The sequence below is a fragment of the Pleurodeles waltl genome, chromosome 6 (genome assembly GCF_031143425.1).
Source record: "Pleurodeles waltl isolate 20211129_DDA chromosome 6, aPleWal1.hap1.20221129, whole genome shotgun sequence".
Taxonomy (NCBI): Eukaryota; Metazoa; Chordata; class Amphibia; order Caudata; family Salamandridae; genus Pleurodeles; species Pleurodeles waltl.
In genome coordinates this window covers 68,782,156-68,807,787 of record NC_090445.1, presented here as the reverse complement: position 1 = coordinate 68,807,787, position 25,632 = coordinate 68,782,156, and the positions used below count along the sequence as shown (strand labels likewise).

General features: G+C 47.7%; 1 protein-coding gene across 5 annotated transcripts in view; it reads right to left on the bottom strand.

Annotated features, from left to right (window-relative positions):
• LOC138299206 (butyrophilin subfamily 1 member A1-like) overlaps positions 1–25,632 on the bottom strand; it is a 944,067-nt gene that overhangs the window by 791,446 nt on the left and 126,989 nt on the right. For all 5 annotated transcript variants that reach the window (XM_069237321.1, XM_069237322.1, XM_069237323.1 and 2 more), the window contains one exon: positions 16,618–16,754. In XM_069237321.1, coding sequence (XP_069093422.1) covers positions 16,618–16,693 — 76 coding nt within the window. In that variant the 5' untranslated portion in view covers positions 16,694–16,754. The remainder of the gene's footprint in view (positions 1–16,617; positions 16,755–25,632) is intronic.

Here is a 25,632-nt window from a genome sequence, read left to right as displayed (position 1 = left end):
CTGTGCCACTGGGATCCTGCTAGCCAGGACCCCAGTGCTCAAAAAGTATGCCCGTATGTGTTCCCTGTGTGGTGCCTAACTGTATCACTGAGGCTCTGCTAACCAGAACCTCAGTGTTTATGCTCTCTCTGCTTTTAAAATTGTCACTGAAGGCTAGTGACTAATTTTACCAATTCTCATTGGCACACTGGAACACCCTTATAATTCCCTAGTATATGGTACCTAGGTACCCAGGGTATTTGGGGTTCCAGGAGATGCCTATGGGCTGCAGCATTTCTTTTGCCACCCATAGGGAGCTCAGACAATTCTTACACAGGCCTGCCACTGCAACCTGCGTGAAATAACGTCCACGTTATTTCACAGCCATTTTCACTGCACTTAAGTGACTTATAAGTCACCTATATGTCTGACCCTCACCTTGTGAAGGTTAGGTGCAAAGTTACTAAGTGAGAGGGCACCCTGGCACTAGCCAAGGTGCCCCCACATCGTTCAGGGCAATTTCCCCGAACTTTGTGAGTGCGGGAACACTATTACACGCATGCACTACATATAGGTCAACACCTATATGTGGCGTCACAATGGTAACTCAGAACATGGCCATGTAACATGTCTAGGATCATGGAATTGTCACCCCAATACCATTCTGGTATTGAGGAGACAATTCCAGGCATCCCTGGGGCTCTAGCATAGAACCCGGGTACTGCCAAACTAGCTCTCTGGGGTTTTCTGGGCAGCTGCTGCCAACCCTCAGACATGTTTCTACCCTCTTGGGGTCTGGGCAGCCCAGTCCCAGGAAGGCAGAACAACGAATTTCCTCTGAGAGAGGGTGTTACACCCTCTCCCTTTGGAAATAGGTGTGAAGGGCTGGGGAGGAGTAGCCTCCCCCAACCTCTGGAAATGCTTTGAAGGGCACAGATGGTGCCCTCCTTGCATAAGCCAGTCTACACCGGCTCAGGGATCCCCCCAGCCCTGCTCTGGCGCGAAACGGGACAAAGGAAAGGGGAGTGACCACTCCCCTGACCTGCACCTCCCCAGGGGAGGTGCCCAGAGCTGCTCCAGTGTGTCCCAGACCTCTGCCATCTTGGAGGCAGAGGTGTGAGGGCACAATGGACAGCTCTGAGTGGCCAGTGCCAGCAGGTGACGTCAGAGACCCCTCCTGATAGGTGCTTACCTCTCTCTGAAGCCAATCCTCCTCTGAGGGCTATTTAGGGTCTTTCCTGTGAGTTTCTCTACAGATTCTGAATGCAAGAGCTCATCAGAGTTCCTCTGCACTTCTCTCTTTGACTTCTGCCAAGGATTGACCTCTGACTGCTCCAGGACACCTGCATAACAGCAACAAAGTAGCAAGAAGACTACTAGCAACATTGTAGCACCTAATCCTGCCGGCTTTCTCAACTGCTTCCTGGTGGTGCATGCTCTGAGGGCTGTCTGCCTTTACTCTGCACTGGAAATCCAGAAGAAATCTCCTGTGGGTTGACGGAGTCTTCCCCCTGCTACAGCAGGTACCAAACTTCTGCATCACCAGTCCTCTGGGTCCCCTCTCATCTCAATGAGCGTGGTCCCCGGAACACAGGAGCTGGATCCATGTGACCCCCACAGTCCAGTGGTCCTTCTGTTCATGTTTGGTGGAGGTAAGTCCTTGCCTCCCCACGCCAGACAGTAATCCTGTGTACTGCGTGAACTGCAGCTGCTAGGGCTTCAGTGCACTCTTGGAAGGATTATTTCATGCACAGCCTAGCCCAGGTCCCCAGCACTCCATCCTGCATTGACCAACTCGCTGAGTTGACCTCCGGCTTCGTAAGACCTTGTTTTTGTATTGCTGAGTTGTCCGTCATGTTCAGTTTTCTTGAACACCTGTTTAAGTGCTTCTGCTGGTGCTGTCTGCTTCTGCATGGGCTCCCCGTGTTGTTGGGCGCCCCCTCTGTCTCCTCTTCCAAGTGGCGACCTCCTGGTCAATCCTGGGCCTGGACAGCACCATTTATCCTCAACCGTGACTCTTGCAGTTAGCAAGGCTTGTTTGCAGTCCTTCTGCGTAGAAACAACTCTGCATCCTCCAGCACTTCGTGGGACATCTTTTGACCAGAGGAGAAGTTCCTGGCACCTTCCGTTGTTGCAGAATCTTTGGCTTTTTCCACCCAGAGGCAGCCCTTTTGCACCTTCATCCTGGGTTTAGTGGGCTCCTGCCCCCCCCGGACACTTTTGTGACTTTTGGACTTGGTCCCCTTCCTTTACAGGTCCTCAGGTCCAGGAATCCGTCTTCAGTGCGTTGCAGTCAGTTGTTGTCTTAGCAGAATCCCCTATCTCGACTTTGCTGTCTTTCTGGGGTAGTAGGGTAACTTCACTCCTACTTTTAAGGGTCTTGGGGTGGGGTATCTTGAACACCTTTTATGTTTTCTTACACTCCAAGCGACCCCCTACACACTACACTAGGCCTGGGGTCCATTCGTGGTTCACATTCCACTTTTGGAGTATATGATTTGTGTTGCCCCTAGGCCTTTTGTCTCCTATTGTATTCTATTGTGTCCTACAGTGTTTGCTTTAACTTTCTAAGTGTATTACTTACCTGATTTTGGTCTGTGTATATTTTTGTGTATTTTACTTACCTCCTAAGGGAGTATATCCTCTGAGATACTTTTAGCATACTGTCACTAAAATAAAGTACCTTTATTTTTAGTAACTCTGAGTATTGTGTTTCTTATGATATAGTACCTATATGATATAAGTGGTATAGTAGGAGCTTTGCATGTCTCCTAGTTCAGCCTAAGCTGCTCTGCTATAGCTACCTCTAACAGCCTAAGCTGCTAGAACACCTCTAATCTACTAATAAGGGATAACTGGACCTGGCACAGGGTGTAGGTACCACTTGGTACCCACTATAAGCCAGGCCAGCCTCCTACACTATTCTACTGTTTTTCTGTAAAAATGATAACTCAGGAAGTACTTATCCGATTTGGATGATCTTGGTGTCTAAAATGATATAAAATCTATGTGTTTTTTCTAAATTGGTCTTGAATTTCTTCTTGAGTGTGTGTCTCATTTATTGACTCTGTGTGTACAACAAATGCTCAACACTCCCCTCTTGTAATCCTAAAACTGCTCGACCACACACACACAAAACAGAGTACATTTGGATTGTTAAAGCAAGCGCTGTAATCCAAAAAGGTCACCAGGACTTTCTACACAGCGTACCTCATTTTGGTACACTATATAGAAAGCCAGCTTCCTGCAGTGCTCGTCTAAGAACGGGCTGTTGTAGAACCCCTTGGAATGGAGGAACCTGTTTCCACAGATGGATTACTGGACACCCAAATTCTGTTGTGTTATGGTAGGCCTGTCAATGCTCATGGCAGTTCTCTTTGCCATATTTATCAGTGGACGATTGAAGCCTGGGGGGCAGGAGTGGAAGGGGTGTTTTATTGGCATTCATTTTGGCAAACTGTCTTTCTATGATACTGATATGTGATGTTTGCTGGTATGTCTGGTAACATGAAGCATTCTAATATATTCCTTCTGCAAGTGTTGGGCTGGAAGTATGACGTTCTATGACTGACATGTTTGGATGTACTGTATATTTTATTATGCTTGTTGAAATGTTAACCCCTTCACTGCCTGGGCTTTTCCCCTCCTGAGCTGAGCCTTTTTTTGGCTATTTGGGGCAGTTCGCTCTTAGGCCCTCATAACTTTTTGTTCACATAAGCTACCCACGCCAAATTTGCGTCCTTTTTTTCCAACATCCCAGGGATTCTAGAGGTAGCCAGACTTTGTGGGTTCCCGTGCAGGAGACCAAGAAATTAGGCAAAATACAGCGAACATTTCATTTTTTCAAAAAAATGGGAAAAAAGGGCTGCAGAAGAAGGCTTGTGGTTTTTTTCCCTGAAAATGGCATCAACAAAGGGTTTGCGGTGGCAAAATCACCATCTTCCCAGCTTTGAGGAACATGCAGACTTGAATTAGAAAACCCCATTTTTCTACACAATTTTAACATTTTACTGGGACATACCCCATTTTTACTATTTTTTGTGCTTTCAGCTTCCTTCGAGTTAGTGACCGAAATGGGTGAAAAACCAATGCTGGATCCCAGAAAGCAAAACATTTCTGTAAAGTAGACAAAATTCTGAATTCAGAAAGGGGTCATTTGTGTAGATCCTACAAGTGTTTCCTACAGAAAACAGCTGAAATAAAAGAATATTGAAATTGAGGTGAAAAAAACAGCCCTTTTTCTCCACGTTTTACTCTAACTTTTTCCTGGGATGTCAGATGTTTGAAAGCAATATACCGTTACATCAGCTGGACTCTTCTGGTTGTGGGGATATATAGTGCTTGTAGGTTCATCAAGAACCCTAGGTACCCGGAGCCAATAAATGAGCTGCACCTTGCAATTGGTTTTCATTCTATACCAGGTATACAGCAATTCTTTTGCTGAAATATAAAAAGTAAAAAACAGGTATCAAGAAATCCTTTGCATTTCCAAAATGGCCACAAGATAAGGTGTTGAGAAGCAGTGGTTATTTGAACATGTCTGAATTCCAGGGTGCCCATACTAGCATGTGAATTACAGGGTATTTCTCAAATAGACGTCTTTTTTTACACACTGTCTTACATTTTGAAGGAAAAAATATAGAGAAAGACAAGGGGAAATAACACTTCTTTTGCTATTCTGTGTTCCCCCAAGTCTCCCGATAAAAATGGTACCTCACTTGTATGGGTAGGCCTAGCCCCCGCGACAGGAAATGCCCCATAATACAATATGGACACATCACATTTTCAGAAAGAAAACAGAGCTGTTTTTTGCAAAGTGCCTAGCTATGGAAACCTAGCAAACCTGCGCATTTTTGAAAACTAGACACCTAGGGGAATCCAAGATGGGGTGACTTTTGGGGCTCTGAGCAGGTTCTGTTACCCAGAATCCTTTGCAAACCTCAAAAGTTGGCCAAAAAACACTTTTTCTTCTCATTTCGGTGACAGAAAGTTCTAGAATCAGAGAGGAGCCACAAATTTCCATCCACCCATCTTTTCCCCAAGTCTCCCGATAGAAATGATACCTCACTTGTGTGGGTAGGCCTAGTGCCCGCGATAGGAAATGCCCCAAAACACAACATGGACACATCACATTTTTCCAAAGAAAACCGAGGTGTTTTTTGCAAAGTGCCTACCTGTGGATTTTGGCCTCTAGTTCAGTCGGCACCTAAGGAAACCTACCAAACCTGTGCATTTTTTAAAACTAGACAACTAGAGGAATCCAAGATGGGGTGACTTGTGGGGCTCTGGAATCAGAGAGGAGCCACAAATTTCCATCCACCCAGCGTTCCCCCAAGTCTCCCGATAAAAATGGTAACTCACTTGTTAGGGTAGGCCTAGCACCCGCGACAGGAAATACCCCAAAACACAATGTGGAACATCACATTTTCAGAAAGAAAACAGAGCTGTTTTTTGCAAAGTGCCTAGCTGTGAATTTTGGCCTCTAGCTCAGCCGACACATAGGGAAACCTAGCAAACCTGCATAGTTTTGAAAACTAGACACCTAGGGGAATCCAAGATAGATGTGTGACTTGTGGGGCTCTGACAAGGTTCTGTTACCCTGAATCCTTTGCAAACCTCAACATTTGGCCAAAAAAACACTTTTTCCTCTCATTTTGGTGACAGAAAGATCTGGAATCAGAGAGGAGCCACAAATTTCCTTCCACCATGCGTTCCCCCAAGTCTCCCGATAAAAATGGTACCTCATTTTTGTGGGTAGGCCTACTGCCCGCAAAAGGAAATGCCCCAAAACACTATCTAGGCACAAAATTATCAAATACAAAACTACCTTTTTTTGCGGGGGCACCTGTGGTTTTGGTCCTGGGCGCAGCAGCCAGCTAGGGAAACCTACCAAACCAAGACATTTCTGAAAACTAGACACCCCAGGGGAGTCCAGGGAGGTGAGACTTGAGTGGATCCCACAATGTTTTCTTACCCAGAATACTCAGCAAACCTCACATTTAGCTAAAAAAAAATCAAATTTTCCCCACATTTCTGTGTGGGATCACCGCACTGGGACAAATTTCATACCACCCAACGTTCCCCTCAGTCTCCTGGTAAAAATGATACCTCATTTGTGTAGGTGGGCCAAGTACATGTGAAAGGCAAGAGCCAAAAACATGTCAATATTGAGGGGGAACCAAACGGGGTCCAAAAGGGCAGTTTGCAAAAAAACATTTTTTGGCTGACAAGTGCAGCAGAATTTTTATCGGTATAGATGAGACAGTGCTGGGTGGTAGGAATTTTGTGGATTCCTGCAGATTCCGGAAGGTTCCATCACAAAAACGTGGGAAAAATGTGTGATTTCCTGCAAAGTTGGAGGTTTGCAGGGCATTGTGGGTACGAAAATGGTGCGGGCTGCATGTGAAACACACCACCCTGGAATCACCCAGATTTTTAGTTTTCAGATGTTTCTAGGTCTTGTGGACTTTTCTACATGGCAGCGTCCCAAAGTCCATAAAGTGCAGCCCTCACCATTCCAAGTGGGATGATTTTGAGAGTTAGCCAAGCTCTCATGACCAAAGTGTAAATCCAAAACCGAAAATAATCAAATTACTTCTTGCTTGCTGTGGGATAAGATGTTTTAGAGTGCGGGGGAGAGCTGAGAGACTGTTACCTCCTTCAGTTTGGGTGGGGGCATGACCAGGCCCATACTGGTTGGTAGCCACCACCCCAATATCTATATATTTTTTTAATTCCCTGGCATCTAGTAGACTTTCTGCCCCCCAGGGTGTGGATCCGGGGTAATTGCCCCATCTGCCCACTGGTGGGCAATACAACTTTGGTCCCATTTATTTGGGGTCGGGGTATGGCCATACCTCCACCCTCTTATTTTGGAAAAAAAACACTTCCCTGGTCTCTGGTGGGATTTCTGCTCCCCCTTGGCGGCAGATGGGCCTTCCAAAAATAGGCCCATCTGCCCCCAAGGGAGGCAGGTATAGCCAACTGTAATATGCCCCCATGGGGAGCGACCCTTACCCAAGAGGCTGCCCCACTAAAGAAAACACACACACACCAATCCCTGGTGCCTAAGTGGTTTCTCCCCCCCGGGGCAGATCGGCCTAATAGAAATACGCCGATCTGCACCCAAGAGGAGCAGAAATGGGCAAAAATAAATCCCCCCCCCGGGGAGTGACCCTTGTCTAAGGCGTCGCTCCCCACCTCTAAAACACATAACAAAAAACCCCCCCAAAAATGATCCCTGGCACCTACAGTTTTCCGGCCCCCCGGGGGCAAATCGGCCTAATAACAGGCCGATCTGCCCCCGGTGGGGCAGAAATGGCCTAAAATAAATTTCCCCCACCGAGAGCGACCCTTGCCTAAAGGGTCGCTCTCCTTGCATGAAATTGGTGCAAAAAAAATCCCTGGTGCCTAGTGGTTTCTGCCCCCCTTGGTCTAAATACAATTTGCCCCGCAGGGGAGCGACCCTAGCCTAAGGGGTCGCTCCCCACCTCTAAAAAACAAACAAAAAAAAACAATGATCCCTGGCGCCTAGACGTTTCTGCCCCCACGGGGAGCGACCCTTGCCTATGGGGTCGCTGCCCTTGCGTGAAATTGGTGCAAAAAAAATCCCCCTTGCCTATGGGGTCGCTCCCCACCTCTAAAAAAACGAAACAAAAAAAAAATGATCCCTGATGCCTAGACGTTTCTGCCCCCCGGGGGCAGATTGGCCTAATAACAGTAGGCCGATCTGCCCCTAGGGGGGGGGGCATAAATGGCCTAAAATAAATTTGCTCCCCCCCAGGGAGCGACCGTTGCCTAAGGGGTCGCTCACCTTGCGTGAAATTGGTACAAAAAATAAAAGATCCCCAGTGGCTAGTGGTTTCTGCCAAGGGGGGCAGAAATGGTCTAAATACAATTTGCCCCCCAGGGGAGCAACCCTTGCCTAAGAGGTCACTCCCCACTTCTAAAAAACAAAACTAGAAAAAATTATCCCTGGCGCCTATAGGTTTCTGCCCCCCGGGGGCAGATCGGCCTAATAACAATAGGCTGATCCGCCCCCCGGGGGGGCAGAAATGGCCTAAAGTAAATTTGCTGCCCAAGGCTTGCCTAAGGGGCCGCTCCCCTTCCATGAATTCGCCATAAAAAAAAACTCCCTCGTGTCTAGTGGTTTCAGCCCCCCTTTTGGGCCGCAGACTGGCCTCATAAAAATAGGGGGGCAGAAATGGCCTAAATATAATTTGCCCCCTAGGAAGCGACCCTTGCCTAAGGGGTCGCTCCCCAACTCTGAAAAAAAAAAAAACACACACAAAAAAACAAACAAAAAAATTATCCCTGGCACCTAGTGGTTTGTTCGGCCTAAGACCAATAGGCCTTGAAAAATATTGCCCCCATGGGGAGCGACCCTTGTCCAAGGGGTCGCTCCTCTCAGGCCAGTTTCAGTAGAAAAATAAATCCCTGGTGTAGGAAGTTGGCTGTGTATATACTATCTCAAAGTAAGAGATAGTGTGCACAGAGTACAAGGGTTCCCCTTAGAGGTAAGATAGTGGCAAAATTAGATAATTCGAATGCTCTATTTTGTGGTAGTGTGGTCGAGCAGTAGGCTTATCAGAGGGTAAAGCATTTGTTGTTCACACACAGGCAATAAATGGAGAACACACACTCAAAGACATAACTCCAGGCCAATAGTTTTTATATAGAAAAATATATTTTCTTAATTTATTTTAAGAACCACAAGTTCAAGATTTGTAGTAAATACATAAAATGCAAGGTACTCCACACAGGTAGGTCCTGCACTGAATTTCAGTTCCTTCTGGTCCTGGGGGCTGCGGGTGCAGTGCTTGGTCCAGGCGTCGGGTCCCTTGTTGCAGGTAGTCACGGTCAGGGGGAGCCTATGGATTCTCTCTGCAGGCGTCGCTGTGGAGGTCCAGGGGAGTCGTCTCGGGCTACTCACGAGGTTGCAGTCGCAGGGGAGTCCTCCCTGTGGTGTTGGTTCTCTGGATCTCGAGCAGGGGGAGTAGGCTGCAGAGTGTGAAGTCTCACGCTTCCGGCGGGAAGAGTGAGGTCTTTAAAGTTGTGGAAAAGTTGCAAGTTTGTTGCAGGTTGTTGAGCAGAGCCGCTGCTCACAGGAGTTTCTTGGTCCTGGGGGTCAAGGCAGTCCTCTGAGGCTTCAGAGGTTGCTGGTCCCTGTTGGATGCGTTGCTAGTTACAGGTTTTCGACTCGGGAGACAGGCCGGTAGGGCTGGGGCCAAAGCAGTTGTCGTCATCTTTCGTCTCTGCAGGCTTGTAGGTCAGTAGTCCTTCTTCTTCTGTTCAGGTTGCAGGAATCTTATTTCCTGGGTTCTTGGGAGCCCCTAAATACTAAATTTAGGGGTGTGTTTAGGTCTGGGAGAGCAGAAGCCAATGGCTGCTGTCCTGGAGAGTGGCTATATCCTCTGTGTGCCTCCTCCCTGAGGGGAGGGGAGCACATCCCTAATCCTATTGGGTGAATCCTCCAAACTTAAGATGGAAGATTTCTAAAAGCAGGGGTCACCTCAGCTCAGGGCACCTTAGGGCTGTCCTGACTGGTGGGTGACTCCTCCTTCTTTTCCTAATTATCTCCTCCAGCCTTGCTGCCAAAAGTGGGGGCAGTAGCAGGAGGGGTGGGCATCTCCACTAGCTGGGATGCCCTGTGGTGCTGTAACAAAGGGGGTGAGCCTTTGAGGCTCACCGCCAGGTGTTACAGTTCCTGCAGGGGGAGGTGAGAAGCACCTCCACCCAGTACAGGCTTTGTTCCTGGCCACAGAGTGACAAAGGCACTCTTCCCATGAGGCCAGCAACTCGTCTGGTTGTGGCAGGCTGGCAGAAACCGGTCAGCCCCACACTAGAAGTCGGGTAGGTATTCAGGGAGCATCTCTAAGATGCCCTCTGGGTGCATGTTACAATAAATCCCACACTGGCATAAGTGTGCATTTATTGTGCTGAAAAGTTTGATACCAAACTTCCCAGATTCCAGTGTAGCCATTATGGAACTGTGGAGTTCGTGTTTGACAAACTCCCAGACCATATACTCTTATGGCTACCCTGCACTTACAATGTCTAAGGTTTGGCTTAGACACTGTGGAGCATAGTGCTCATGTACATATGCCCTCACCTGTGGTATAGTGCACCCTGCCTTAGGGCTGTGAGGCCTGCTAGAGGGGTGACTTACCTATGCCACAGGCAGTGTGAGGTGGGCATGGCACCCTGAAGGGAGTGCCATGTCGACTTAGTCATTTTCTCCCCACCAGTACACACAAGCTGTGAGGCAGTGTGCATGTGCTGAGTGAGGGGTACCCAGGGTGGCATAAGACATGCTGCAACCCTTAGAGGTCTTCCCTGGCATCAGTGCCCTTGGTACCAGGGGTACCATTTACAAGGGACTTACCTGAATGCCAGGTCTGTGCCAATTGTGGAAGCAAAGGTACAGTTTAGGGAAAGAACACTGGTGCTGGGGCCTGGTTAGCAGGGACCCAGCACACTTTCAATCAAAACTTGGCATCAGCAAATGCAAAACGTCAGGGGGTAACCATGCCAAGGAGGCATTTCCTTACACCTGGTTTCTAGTGGGCATTTCAAAAGCCGGATCGCTTACGATCTGGCTTTTGAAATGCTCTGAGAGACTTCAAAGGAAAGGAAATTCCTTTACTTCCTTTTGAAGCCTCTCAGGCCCCCATCACATGATCGGAAGAGAAAGGCTTTGGGTACCTTTAGAATCCCCAGTATGTTGGGACAATGTGACATGAAGTTGGCATAGATACCTTATATGGAAAAAAGTTATGGAGGCTTAAGCGGGAAGTGCCCCAAATAGACAAAAAGTAAATCCAGGCAAAGTGGTGATCCTTACAACACAGCAATCTTTACTCCTGCAGAGTTCTTTCCAAGTCTAGAAGTTTACAGATTTGTTCAGATTCAGTTCAGAGTCCTAGTACTTATGCCTCCATGTACCTTTAAAGTGGGGGTGACTTCAATGCAGCTTCTTGAAGTGCAAAAATGTCTCGCTTTCATCCCAGCCCTGGCTCCAGACTATCAGTTGGGGGTAATCAGCCCTTTGTGTGGGGTCAGGCCACTAGGCTTTAAAGTGTAAGTATGACCCCCCCCATCCTTCTTGCACAGGAAGTCTCATCAGTATGCAGATGAATACAGATGTGGTTGAGTATCCCGTGTTGTGTCTGTCTAGAGGGAAAGCACAAATAGAGCAGTCACCGAGCTCAGTCCAGACGTATATTGAAGACATGCTGTCAGGCACACAGAGCAGTGAGAGCAGAGAAATACACACTTTCTAAAAGTCAAAACAACAAGGGAAATGCCAATGCTGACCAAACTCATTTTTAATAATATGCTTATATACAGGATCACATGACTAAATCAAAGTGATCTCAATCCATGTCTTCTATTTAAAAGATACATTGTCACAACAGAAAGGCCACCACCTACAATATTGCATATGTAAAAATATTATACACAACAAAAATTATTAACAGCCCACATGAAACACATTTTTCAGGACATGAAAACGAACAATAAACAAAACATCAAAAAACTTATATCCTACAAAATGGTCTGTATAAATATGGACATGTTCTGCACTTTACAACTCAACAGGGGCGCACTATGATTCACTAGCAACCCCTCGTCAATGGGAAAACACCAGCTGGAGGACCATAAGATGCTGATTGAGATTATTGATAAGCCACCAACAGGGATACTGTGGGTTGTAATTTCAAGCCCAATATTCCCTGTACGTATATTCAGATTAATTTTCAGCACTCTCTGATGGGTGGAGTTGAAGTGTTTCGAACCCTATAACAGTTCAAGGGTTCTCATCAGCACCGCGAACCAATGGACACTGACAACAAAAAAATGTATATAAATACAAACAAACAACTACAGGGGGCTTTGAAATATATACTGAAATAATTAAGCATGTTGAAGTACAGGGCCAAAATCTGGCTATGTTTCCTAACGTCTCTTGCCCAACACAAGCAACTCATTAGAAGACTAAAAGCAATCCAGAACACATCCTCAACCTTTCACATAGAACCCACATGAGAACCACAATGGCTCCCAAAACATAAATGTGCTCAATTCAAACTCCTCACGCACATATAGAAGGTACTACTCAACTCAGGCCCTAACTGCTTGAACAGTTGTATCTCCTTCCACCAGCCACCCAAACACCTCCAGTCAGAACACCTTTCAGAGGATCACAGAACTAGCAGGAATTACTGGGCCCAACAGTGGGGGTTGAGGCATTTTACTCATGATAGTCCTGGCCTTGACTTATTATGGATTCTGAGTTACTAGGCCAAGTACCCATTTTGCACTTGACTCTCTGGGTTGTGTGGTCTGAGCAGTCCAAGGCTCACATGGAGGGGGTGGGAGGTGGAGTTTGGGGTGGATACAGGATATTGAAAATGAGCTCACCACTAAAACTGGATGCATCACCAATAATAAATCACTGTTCGTTGAAATACTTACTTTTTTGTAAAAAGGGAAGTATTTTATTTTCTACTGCTAACCAACACACCAACAGTCACATACAATTACTCAGTTCCCACTTGAGGTTCGTGTCTTGTGTCTCTTCAGCAATTCACTTTCAAGCTCCATATTCATGTTAAGGATAGTGTTTATTTCCCCCATATACTATTGGTAGCATCCGGGGCCTTTCCCACTAACAATACGAGTCTCAAGAGTCCACTTTCTTCTGAATTAAAGTCAATTGTGTTCCAGCGCTACAGTGCTTTATTTAGCGACAAGTTCCCCTGGCCCTAAGCAGTCTTACCCATACCTGCCAGCAAGAAGCACCTTGGGTTCCTGAGTGTGCTCTGTTTGTGAATGCAGCTGAGTTCAGATGAACTAGTCACACAAACCCCAGGCTATCACTCGTGGCCTCACTCCCCAAGCGACTTGAGGCTCTCTGCGGCTCCGCCTGTGGATAAGTGTCCAGTTCCTCTCTCTTGCAAAGGTGATGGTGCCCAGGTTCTCCCATGAAATCCTCACTTCTACGGGGGGAGGTGGCACATCAGGTAGCAATTCTCAGTGGTCCTGGCAAAGCCCTCTGGCATACAAGGTCACTGAATCTCACAGCACATGGACTCCTGTCCATTCGGCATAGTGAAATCCTTTCATGGTGGCCCCTCGTGACATAAGGAGTCCCCACTCGCTACCAGATAAGACTACGTCCTTTTTTTACCTTGGCCCCCTCCTGGGATGGGGGTCACCATCTCAGCACAAGGCTCAATTCACAGAAGCCCTTTCCTGCCATACAGAGGTCACCTATTCTGTCCTGTACACAGGCTACAACCCGACCTGTGCAGCAGTTATTTTCTCACACCTCGCCAGGGTGTCCACTCAATCGGGCTTCCCACTGGACCTTGCTCCCTCCAATTACCTTGTCTTCCTCACAGACACACTGGCAGTCAGGTGAAGGTGCTCCAGGCTCCAGGGCAGGTGGTATTGATTTCCCTGGTTGATGTCCTCTCACTCAGCTGGGAGACTAGTTGGGTTTGGCTCCCAGTCCTCATCACAGGCAGAAGTCTTGCAGCACTTTGCCTCCTCGCACAGCCCGTCTGGCTGCTTTAAAGATGACGATTTTGGGGATCATAATCTCTTCTTATAGTCCATTTCCATGCACCAAGTTGGGGTTCTGCTTCTTTTGAAGTATCCACTCATCTGTTCTCTCTTGCTCTTCAAAAGCAGTTTGTATCAGAAGGAGAAACTCTGATAGTCTCAGAAGACAGGCCATAGGAGTGACTAGAGTGACACATGAATGTCAGCCATGGTGATATGTACATCAAAAGATTAGCGCTGGACTTCCAGCCCTGCTCTTTACTCTTATTCCTCCAAAATGCAACACATTTCCTGCTGTAACATAGACTGGAGTATGAATAGTAAATCGAACCCCTCTGAAGTCCATCACATTTTATACTGTTGCACTGTTTGGGGATAGTAAATTTAACCCCTCTGGGGTGAAACACTTTCCCAACTTTTACAGTGACTGTAGTAAAAAATAGTAAATCTAATCCCTCAAATGTCGAACACTTTCCCTACTATTGTGCTGTTTATGATGGTATTAGTAAATCTAACCCCTGCAAAGTCCAACATTTTCACTACTACTGTGGTGTTTGGATTGGGAATATCAAATTTAACACTTTCCCTACTGTTGCTTAGACTGGTGAGGGAATAGTAAATTTAACCCCTCTGAAGTCCAACTCTTTTCCTAATGTATTGCATACACTGGATGTAAAATAGTGTATATAATGCTCCCACATGCCAATACTTTTGCTAATATTGCTTAAATATAGTTTATAGTATTATTTGTTTAGTTTTTATATTCTTTGTATTTTAATTGTCTTAATGTTTAAAGTATTTTTAGTAAATGTGTTTTTTTGGGAAGTTTATTTTTTGTATTAGCTGAATAATTTATCCATATATTTGGTGATTGAATTGTTTTGTTGTTTACATAATTTGTATAAATATATATATATATATATATATATATATATATATATATATATATTGTTGAAGACTCAGGGACATCAAAGACTTCTCTCTGCTAAGACTTCTGCCCTGCCAAGTGGTGCCCAAACCTGTCTCAGGGCCCTTGAAAGGTGAAGCTGGTGGAAAAGGATTAAAATCCACGAACAGATCACCATGCAGGAAAACTTTTGATGCACCATCTGCAACATGGCTGATAAATGGCGCGTCGCCGGCCTCGCTACTAAAATCGAAGCTCCACCTGCATCGTGACTGGGAGATTGACGCATCATGGCTGGAGAAATGATGAGCAATACCCGCTAGTGGCTGCTGATGACGACGCAAGCCCTAGGCAACACTGTTTCCTGACACCGTGCGACCAGATCTTGAACGCAACATCGCTCAGCGTAAAAAATAAACACACAGCCTGTCCGGACCCAAGGTGCTTGTCGGGGGATCGACGCATAGCTCTCTTGCGGGAGAGGAAATGACGCACGCTGACTTGACTGGAAAAGGAACAATACACGGTCTTGCTTGCGAGTGAGAAATCGACGCATTTCTGCCTTTTTTTGACACACGCTCGCCCGTGCGGCTTTATATTTGATGCGAACCAAGTACTTTATGTAACAACAGCATTCTCACTGTTTTCTAAGGAGTAAGACTATTATTCTTTTTAAAATTCAAATCTTGACTTGTGTATGTTTGATTTTCGGCGTTCTGGTCTTGTTTGATTTAGATAAATATTACCTATTTTTCTAAACTGGTGTGGTGTCCATTTTGTAGTGTTTCACTGTATTACTATGTGTGTTGGTACAAATACTTTACACATTGCTTCTGAAGTTAAGCCTGCCTGCTGGTGCCAAGCTACCAAGGGGGTGGGCGAGGGTTGACTGAGGGTGATTCTCCTTTACCCTGACTAGAGTGAGGGTCCTTGCTTGGACAGGGGGTAACCTGACTGCCAACCAAAGAACCCATTTCTAATGTTCCCAAAATACAACCACTTATATAAGCACATAAAATATATATGAATCCTAATCTATAGTTTCCTCCTTAGTTTATCAAGTGCATAAAAAATTTCAGTCCACAATCCAGAGGAAATTGAGCCCAAGACCCACCGAGGCGGGAATTGAACCCTGGTCCCGGGCCAGATTTCTGCATTAGGGTCTGCCACTCTAACCATTGAGCCACACTTCCATGTTCATACTGCAGCCTAAGTGTACGTATAGAGCTGTTATTATGGGGGTCATTATGACACTGGCTGTCTTCTGACTGTCAGGGTTAATGTGGCGGTATCACTGCCAATTGGCTGGCGGTGATTACTGCCAAATTATGAGTGTGGCGGGTTGGCAGCGACACCCATACTGCTATGCCAGAGAAGTTCATCTTTGACCCGGCGGTCCACAGAGGACAGCCGGCAATATTAGGAGCCGGCCTACCACCATTGGTTCTGCAGCGGTACCACGAAAACCATGGTGATAGAGCTACCGGTGACAGGGACAGGGAATTCCTTCCCTGTCACCAGTAGACGTCTCCCCAACCCCCCAGAAAGCACCCGACCCCGTCCTACAGTCACAGCAGCCCCCTTCCCACATAGCGCCCCCCACCTTCCCACCCCATCCCCTGTTGGACGTCCGACTTACCTTGTCCGGCGAGGAGGTCATCTGGCTTGGAAGGCACGCTGCCACCTCCAGCAGTGCCCCACCTGCAGTACACCGCCAGGCTGTATTAATGGTCTTAATATGGCTGGCAGCATCCTACTGGCTGGACGCTGCAGGTGGTAGCAACGCCAGTGTGACGCCGCCTGCCAGCACGGCTACTGCGGGATATCCAGCCAGCACTGGCGGTCTTCTGGCGCCCGTGGCTTTGGCGGCCTTGCTCAGAGACCGCCAAAGTCATAATGAGGGCCTATGTCTTTTAACAAGATGTTGGTGTATTCAGATTTGATGTGATTTTATAGTAGATGTTTGAGGCACCTTACTTATTTCAATATTTTTAAAAATGTTATTTATCAAATGACTGCATCCAAGAGTACAGCACCAGTTAAAAAAACAATCCTTATATAATAATATCCCACACTATTTATTTAAAAACATAGATGGTACAGGTGTAAAAGCTTTGCAGTAAATCATCGACAAAACCATTTTGTCCAGTCAGTGGTCTTACCTTGAAGTGATGGGGTGACACAAAGGAGAAAGAATTTTAAAGAGTAGATCGTCATTGTCAAGCTTTTAATCTTCATTATTTTGGACTGCTGTCACTGCAAGAAGTCTTAATGAATGTCTGTCCAAATCTGAATAATCCTAAAAAGAGAAGATTACAAAAAAGATGTGTAATTGTCTTAGACAAAGAAAGTAAGGAAATTGGTGATTTATGAAACAAATGTAGGGCTTGATTTAGACCCCGGTGGATGGGTTACTCTGTCACAACGATGACAGATATCCCATCAGTAGAAATCTAAATCCCATTCTATCCTATGGGATTTAGAATTTGGCAAATGGGATATCCATCACCGTTGTGACGGAGTAACCGGTCCACTGAATTCTAAATTAGGTCCCTAGTAAAGAAACATGCAGATAGAATTAGGCAAAAAAAAAAAACAGAAAGCTCACTCTCTAAAAGAGTATCTGGTATTATAAATTAATATGTATTCACAGTTTTTCTAGTGCTCACCGAGTCCTAACATTGAAGAGATGTAACATCATATGACTTCACTTTGTCGTCATTTATTAATCCTTACTTACCAAAGCTGTTTGTAAAAGTATGTGCACCCCTACTGCTTTAATACTGAGTAATTAGAATTAGATGGTACTAAACAACTGCATATCATTTGTTGATCATCAAAAGATGCTTCCACCTGTATATGAGAATCAGAATTTCGGATACAGCGGTCCATAGGACCCCCATACTGCTGCGGCTGGCCCACTACTGCATCACAGGTGGTCCGACTACCAGATCAGGATGCAAGTGCTCCGATCGCCACCAGACAGCCACCGCCGCCAGGATCATTGATCCCAACAGTGGTGCACATCATGGTCAGCCACGGCGGGGCTTAAGTGAGCACCGCGATGCTGATCATGACTTGCCTTTCCTCTGGCCTTTGCATGGCGGGGGCCACACCATGCAAAAGCCAGCCAAAATGCACACAGGGGGCCACAGAGGGGCTCCTCCACTGTCCATGACCTTGTCATGGGTAGTGCAGGGGTGTTCCTGTCAGCACAATCGGAATGTGCACTGCCTGCAAAAGCAAGTAGTACACATTTTGACTGTGCTGCAAGACGCAGGCAGTGCAGGCTGCAATGGCATCAGCTCCCTGCGCGGTCAGCCAGAGGTAAACTCCAAATTGGGCAGGCCTCCAGCTTAGGCAGCCTCCTCCCCATGGCTTTGGTGATCCGTTTATCAGACCGCCAAAGTCATAATCTGGCCCTTAGTCTGCGGCATTCAGTTTTGTTGTACCACATCCTGCCTAGACAGAAAGAATTGTTGCTGCTCATTAATCTGCAAAGGGTTAAGAAACCATTTCCAAGCAATATGAAATCAACTTTTCCACAGTGAGAATTATTTAACAACAGCAAAGCTGCCAGTATGCCCAGAAGTGTCTGTCAGAAAATTCACCCTATAAGCTGTTTTTAGAGATGGCAAAGATGGCAAAGAATTTCAAAGCAACATCCAGGGATCTGCAGAGACAAAATGTTCAATTGGCCTTACAATACTTCTAGATGGAAGACATAAAAATAATTTGTTAAAGAAACAACAGCTACAACAATCCATCGTTATTGTTTGTGCAAGATTATCACGTCTTTCAAAGATGCTTTGTTACAGTACAAAATGATATGAGCCCACAACTAGGGAGAAACCGGTCCTCGGTTGCTTGTGTTCTGGTTCAGGGAGGACAAGGCTCTGCAGTTCAGGCTGGACTGTTCTCATGAGGACCCTGATTTGTATATAGCTAACGGGGTTGGCACGGTTAGAAAAAAGAACGATGGGTTGTAGTGCTACTCTGAGCTACTGCCAGTGGTTAGAGTTATTGCAAGCAGCCTCCCAACAATTTAACAAACACCATAACCTTGTAACCCTCCCACCCCCACCACAGCACTAATGTTGAAGATATAGGCCCTCATTAAAACAATGGTGGTAAAAACCGCCTACCACCACGGCGAAGGCCACCAAAAGACCGTCGCTGCAGCTATCAGCCATCAGCCTGATTATGACCACAGGCGGATTTCTGCCAGAAGGATGGCGGAAATCCAGCTGTGGTCATGCCGGCGGATGGCGGTAAAGTGGCGCTGTTCTTCGAAAGTACGACATACAACATCAACAAACTCGCCCCCCTAAAACATCAATCAATGAGACAAAAAGCCTCTGCACCTTCATACAACAAGGAGCTAACCTCCAGCTAGAGAACTGAGAGAAAACCAGATGTGGAATGCTCATTGGGCTGAGAGGGCTTTCTAAAAGCCATATACGTTGACAACAAAGAAACCTGACATTACCTGTAAAACAACAGCTTTTAAGTGGAATACAACATCTCTCATGCTCTACATCAGTTATAGACATTGATAGCAGCAGTGGGCCACTGCGAGACTATGAAATTCTGTTTGAGGTATTTCAAGAATTTGTTAGAATTATGTGGAATTTTACAAAGTGACTGTTGTGTTGAGCGTGAAACAATCCAAGTGTATACCCCACACTCAAAAGTCTCAGAAGGTGCTGACAAAGTGATTGTTCACAAGGAGAAAATGTCTGCTGTTGCCATTTTCTGTTTCAGCTAGACTCCCACAGGAAAAACTATGTAATATTTTGTGGGCACAAAATTCACAGACTTTTAGGAAACACAAGCTTTATGTATTTTGTAGGCATAGATATTTCATACAGGTCTTTCAGTAGTCAGAACAACATGTCATCAGTTAGAAAGTAAAAAAACGAATGCAGTCACTCTTAACATTGGTTAAGAGTGATTGGTGATGATAGAGACGTATTTTGGGCCTAATTTCCGCAGCCATTTCGGTATGCAAATAAATTTTAAGGACGGACAATGGCTTTATTTATTTACTCCTGTAAGGAATTCGTAGGATTCCTGAGAGGTGTACGCTGTGAGCACAGAAATGGTAAAAATCAAAATCAAAATCAGGATTTACAGAGCGCAACTACTCACCCGTAAGGTTCTCAAGGCGCTGAGTAGGTTTGTCCTCTGGGTTTCAGCTGAACAGCCAGCTTTTAAGGTCCTTCATGAAATGAGGTAGCCATTGTGACTGCCTGAGGTGCAGGGGCAGGGTGTTTCAGCTCTTTGCCGAGAGGTAGGCGAAGGATCTTCCACCAGCTGAGGTCTTCCATCTGTGGGGTACGGTGGCTAGTGCTTGTTGAGCATAGCAGACAGGTCCGGTGGGGGAATAGAAGGTGATGCAGTGGTTGAGTTGAGGTAGGCAGTTTCTAGGTCGAGGATGCCCTAGTATGATTGGACAAGGAGTTTGAAGTTAATTCTCTTGTCAATAGGAAGCCAGTGGAGGTCTTTTAGGTGATTAGAGATGTGCTTGCAGCGGTGAATGTCCAGAATGAGTCTAGCAGAGGTGTTTTGGATGTGCTGTAGTTTCTTCAGGTTCTTCTGTGAGGTGCCAGCATAGACGGCATTGCCATAGTCGAATTTGCTTGGAACCAGGGCATGGGTTACGGTTCTTCGGCAGTCCTTTGGGATCTAGTTGTAGATCTTCTGGAGAAGTCGGAGTGTGTGAAAACAGGAGGATACGACTGAGTTGAGTTTACGGGTGCAGGACCCACACTGAGAATTCTGCCACTATATAGACACCCACACAAGTCTGCCATACCAAGGTCAGTGATAAACTGTCGATAGCAAAACCCACACCGTTACGCCAACAGGAATATGCCCACAGTATCACGACCCACCAATCACTGCGGTGGTCTTTCAAATGCGGTAATCCATTGGCGGTACACACCGCCACACTCAAAATAAACACAAACATACAAAACTACACCACATTGGGCAGTATAAAATATACACACCTGATACACATACACACACCACACACCTAATCCAATATAAAACACACTCCCACATTACCCACAACCCCTTACACCGAAAATATTTGAAGAAGTAGAGAGAGAGAAAAGCAGAGACCACACCAGCATCCAGAGGCACACAACACCATCACTCATACACCATCCACACACATCACACCACACACCCCAAAACATCACCCCACACAACACATCAACCATCACCTCACACATCATTCACACCACATCATGGCACCTCAAAGACACCCCAGGTTTTCTGAGGAGGAGCTCAGGGTCATGGTGGAGGAAATCATCCGGGTAGAGCCACAGCTATTCAGATCACAGGTGCAGCAGACTTCCATTGCAAGGAAGATGGAGCTATGGCGGAGACTCGTGGACAACGTAGTGGGACAGCATCCAAGAACAAGGGATAACATCAGGAAGAGGTGGAACGACCTGCGGTGGAAGGTACGTTCCATGGTATCCAGACACCAGGTAGCAGTACAGAGGACTGGCGGTGGAACCCCACCTCCTCCCCCACAACTAACAACATGGGAGGAGCAAGTCTTGGCAATAATGCATTCTGAGGGCCTCGCAAGAGTAGCAGGAGGAATGGACTCTGGTAAGTCAAATCTTTACTATGATATCCCCCCACCCTACCTGCATGCCATCACATACTCCTACCCTCACCCTCACTCCCATGACTCCACCATCTCCCACACACCCCACTATCACGCCCCACCACTCCCACAATCAAGCCCTGGATGCAACAACAATGTATGGACACCCATCACCAAAGCATGTCCAATAGAGAGACTCACCCAGGGTACACAATCACCACTCACACAAGGGCCAAGGTGATAGTGCAAGCACAGTAATAGAGGAAAACACACCCATTGCACAAGATGGCACACACAGATAAAATAACAATGCCTTTACCCTCCAACAGGATCGCTACCCAACGTCACCGGACAGGAGGTGCCAGCCATATCAGGTCCCCCCATAGACGAGGCCCACGGTGACAACAGCAGCTCTGCATGCCTAGATCAAGATGACCAGCCTGGCCCATCAGGAACCCCTGGACAGTCGGTTCCCCTGCCACAGTCCCAACCCACCACAGAACTTCCCCCCTCAGGAAACACCACCACAGCACCCACCCATGCCACTGCCCATGCCACTGTCCCCAGGACACGTCAATCAGCAGTGTGTCCACCACTACAGGGACCCCAGGCAACCCCACTAACTCAGGACGATCAGGGACCTGGGTTCAGTGGCAGTGGGAGTGGGCACATGGTTCAGGGGACAGAGGCACAGGTCAACAGGGAGGCTGGGAGGACTGCTGTGCGACAGGGAGAGGACAGGCCTAGGGAACCGACCCTCCAGGAGGCACTATCAAACATCATGGGAACATACCACCATTCCCAGGAGACCATGGGCACGGTACTGACCAAGTTGCAGGAGACCCAGCGGCTGCAGGAGGGACAATACATGGGGATCAGGGAGGACCTCATCAACATCTACACCATCCCGGTCACAATAGCAGGGGTGCTGGCTGACATGGGCAAGACCATGAGGGAGGCAGTGGCACAACAACAGGGCCCTGACACTAGCCAAACCAATGAACAGCCTTCCACCTCCGCCAGCGCTAGTGGACAGGAGGCCCAACAGGCCACCAGCACCCCACCCCCTGCAGAAGGAGAACCACCCCGCAAACGGTCCCTGCGGTCCAGGCAGAAGACAGAGAACATTGCCAAGACCCCCGCCAGGAAATAGGACCCTCCTGATTGTCACCCTTCTGTCCCACTATGTCACCCTGTCCACCTTGAACTGCCATTAGTCCCCTTCCTATGCCCCATTGGACAATGCACCTGTGATATCAAGAGACTGGAGTCTACTATGGACCTTCCTCCACCATCACCCGAGCCCCTTCCACATACCCCTATACACATTAGCCCCTAAATAAACACCCTTGAATCACAAACCAATCTGGAGTCAGTCTGATCTTTCACAAATGTATTATTACAACATCACCAACAAATATCAATGTAAATGTTCATTTGCTCATACCATTGTATGATAGTTGTTGGGCAGCAGTACATATAGCAGAAGGCAGAATGAGGTACCCAGATCTGAAAAATTGAAAGGCAAAGTGAACTGTCAGTGTCCTTAGACAAAGGTGAAGAGGCTGACTTGTACAATGTCATACAGTATTCAGAAATGTGAGGAGCAGTAACAGTCTCTTACCTGTGTGTCACTGGAAGTACTGCATGATGATGTTCGTTCGGTTGTCAATATCTTTTTCCTCTGCCTCCTCTTCCTTACTGTCCACAGGCTCCACCGCTGCCACAAGACCATCATCAGGCCCATCCTCCTGCAGAAAAGGCACCTGGCATCGCAGTGCCAGGTTGTGGAACATGCAGCATGCCACGATTATCTGGCACACCTTCTTCGGTGAGTAGTATAGGGAGCCACCTGTTAGATGGAGGCACCGGAATCTGGCCTTCAGGAGACCGAACGTCCTCTCAATAATCCGCCTAGTTCGCCCAAGTGCCTCACTGTAGCATTCCTCTGCCCTTGTCCTGGCATTCCTCACTGGGGTCAGTAGCCATGAGAGGTTGGGGTAACCAGAGTCACCTGCAAATGTCGAGGGATAACTGTTAGACACACACTAACTCTTAGGTACTATCCCATACCCACACACACGGTGCTTCTGGAGTTGGTCCATCACATAAGGGATACTGCTATTCCTCAAAGTGTAGGCGTCATGCACAGAGCCAGGATCCTTGGCATTCACATGAGAGATGTACTGATCCGCCAAACACACCATCTGCACATTCATTGAATGGTAGCTTTTTCGATTTCTGTACATTTATTCATTTCTGCGGGGGGAACAAATGCCACATGTGTACCATCAATGGCACCAATGATGTTGGGGATATGTCCCATTGCATAAAAGTCAGCTTTCACTGTGGGCTAATCCTCCACCTGGGGAAACACGATGTAGCTGCACATGTGTTTTAGCAGGGCAGACAACACTCTGGTCAACATGTTAGAAAATATTGGCTGAGACGTCCCAGATGCCATGGCCACTGTTGTTTGAAAGGAGCCACTTGCCAAAAACTGGAGCACTGACAGGACCTGCACTAAAGGGGGGATTCCTGTGGGCTGGCGGATAGCTGACATCAGGTCTGGCTCCAATTGGGCACACAGGTCTTGGTTTGGGGCACGATCAAGTCTGTAGGTGATAATGATGTCTCTGTCTTCCATTGTCGACAGGTCCACCAGGGGTCTGTACACCGGAGGATGACGCCATCTCATCATCTGCCCCACTGGATGCGCCCTATGAAGGAGAATGGTGAGCAGAGGGTCATGTACCACATAGATTGCACAAGTGTGTTTGCAGTAATGTGAGTAAATCCGTGTGTGTCTGTATATCTGCCAAATTGTGCTGTGACGCAGTTAGGTGCCATGCCATGAGCACCCCTGAAATGGCGGCTGCCTGACTTGTGAGGAGGGACAAGGGGAAATGAGGTAACTGCGCTGGTGTTGTGCAGCTTCGCGGTAGGTGGTCAAAGACCACCGCGCAATTCAGCATTGGTTATCATTGGGCCCTATGGGTTCCAGGTGCCAATGACGATGTACACCAGTGGTGACGGTACGCACCGCCGCGGACGTGACCGCCATTTTCTATATGTTCGCACACTTGATACCTGACCTTCAACAGGAGAGGACCTACACTGCAAGTGCTGCTGTTAACTGAGCCTGGAAGCAACAATGGCTACAGTGTCTGGGGAAAGGGCCCCTGCCTTCACTGTGGAGGAGTTGGACAAATTGGTGGATGGGGTCCTCCCCCAGTACACGCAACTTTCCTAGCTAAAATTGACCTCTTCTCTACCCCCCGTCCTTCCCCTAGGGCCAGGATGTCTAGATCCCAGTCCAGCACCTCAGCCACCAAATCTGCATGGGCTGTGGTCCCTGCTACTCCAGTACGGTCTAAGGGGGCACCAGTCAGAGCTGCCAGTGTGCCACCGACAGAAAAGAAGGACCACCCTATTCCACCACCTGCAAAGGTCAAAAAGGGGCAGGCTTCCAGCAGGGGACAGTCACACCACCCACCCAGCAAGGCCTCGCCCAAACACCGAGTGGAAAGTGCCAAGGTCCCTGCAGCGACTGTCAAGATGGGGAAGGGCTACAAGCCAAAGGGCACATCACCTCTGGGCACGATGCTTGCTGGTGACCACCATATCATCAGGGATGGCAGCCACATGCACCACAGTCACCACTGCCACTCCGACTGCCACCTGCACCGCCACCTGTACCGCCACCTGTACGCTGCCACAACGTCAGTCTGCAGCATCCTCCCCAAGGATTAGCCATCCGAGGCTGCCGGAGACGGTGTGGTGTCTCCATCCACCACAACAGTCACTTGCACACGGTCAGCACTGGCAGCATCTCCGCCGCAGACACCGCCACCTGCACCACCATCAGCACCACCGCGTGCACAGCAGATGCCACTCTGTCGGACCTCAGCCCCATCCCCAGTGTGCAGCCATCAGTGTCTGCAGGTGACGTCCTGGACCCTAGACATGCCACTTGAGACACCACCTCCAGCACTGGCGCGAACCAGCATTTGGCAGCCTAAGTAGCCGCAGTATGGCGTGTTGCTCTGCCTCCATGGAGTATCATGCTACCTGTTCCAGGTACATCGCGGGCTAAGACACCTAGGTGAGATGAAGTCAACTGCCACATCCCAGGTGCAGCATCACTGGGCACAAAGCCCCCTCCAGAACCAGTGGAGAAAGGCATCCACTCACACAGTCCTTTTGCAGGATGAAGCACTCTGGGCACAAAGCCCCCGCCAGAACCAGTGGAGAAAGGCATCCATTTGAGAGCCTGTGGCTTTTCACTCCCCAGGACCAAGCAGTGGGTAGTGAACCCACTTGAGAGACTTGTGAGACTGTGGCTTTGCACTCCTCAGGACCAGGAAGTGGGCATGGAGCCCCTTCGAGGAGCAGTGGCATCGTATCATCATCCGGCTGAGGTGCCCCACCTCCCCTTACCCTTGAGGTGCTTGTTTTTTCCGACCTGATACCCCTGCAGTGTTCTATCTGTTTTGAGGCAGGTGTCATGTGTGGGCTTCGCCCATGCTTTTTGGGACCACTGGTCCTC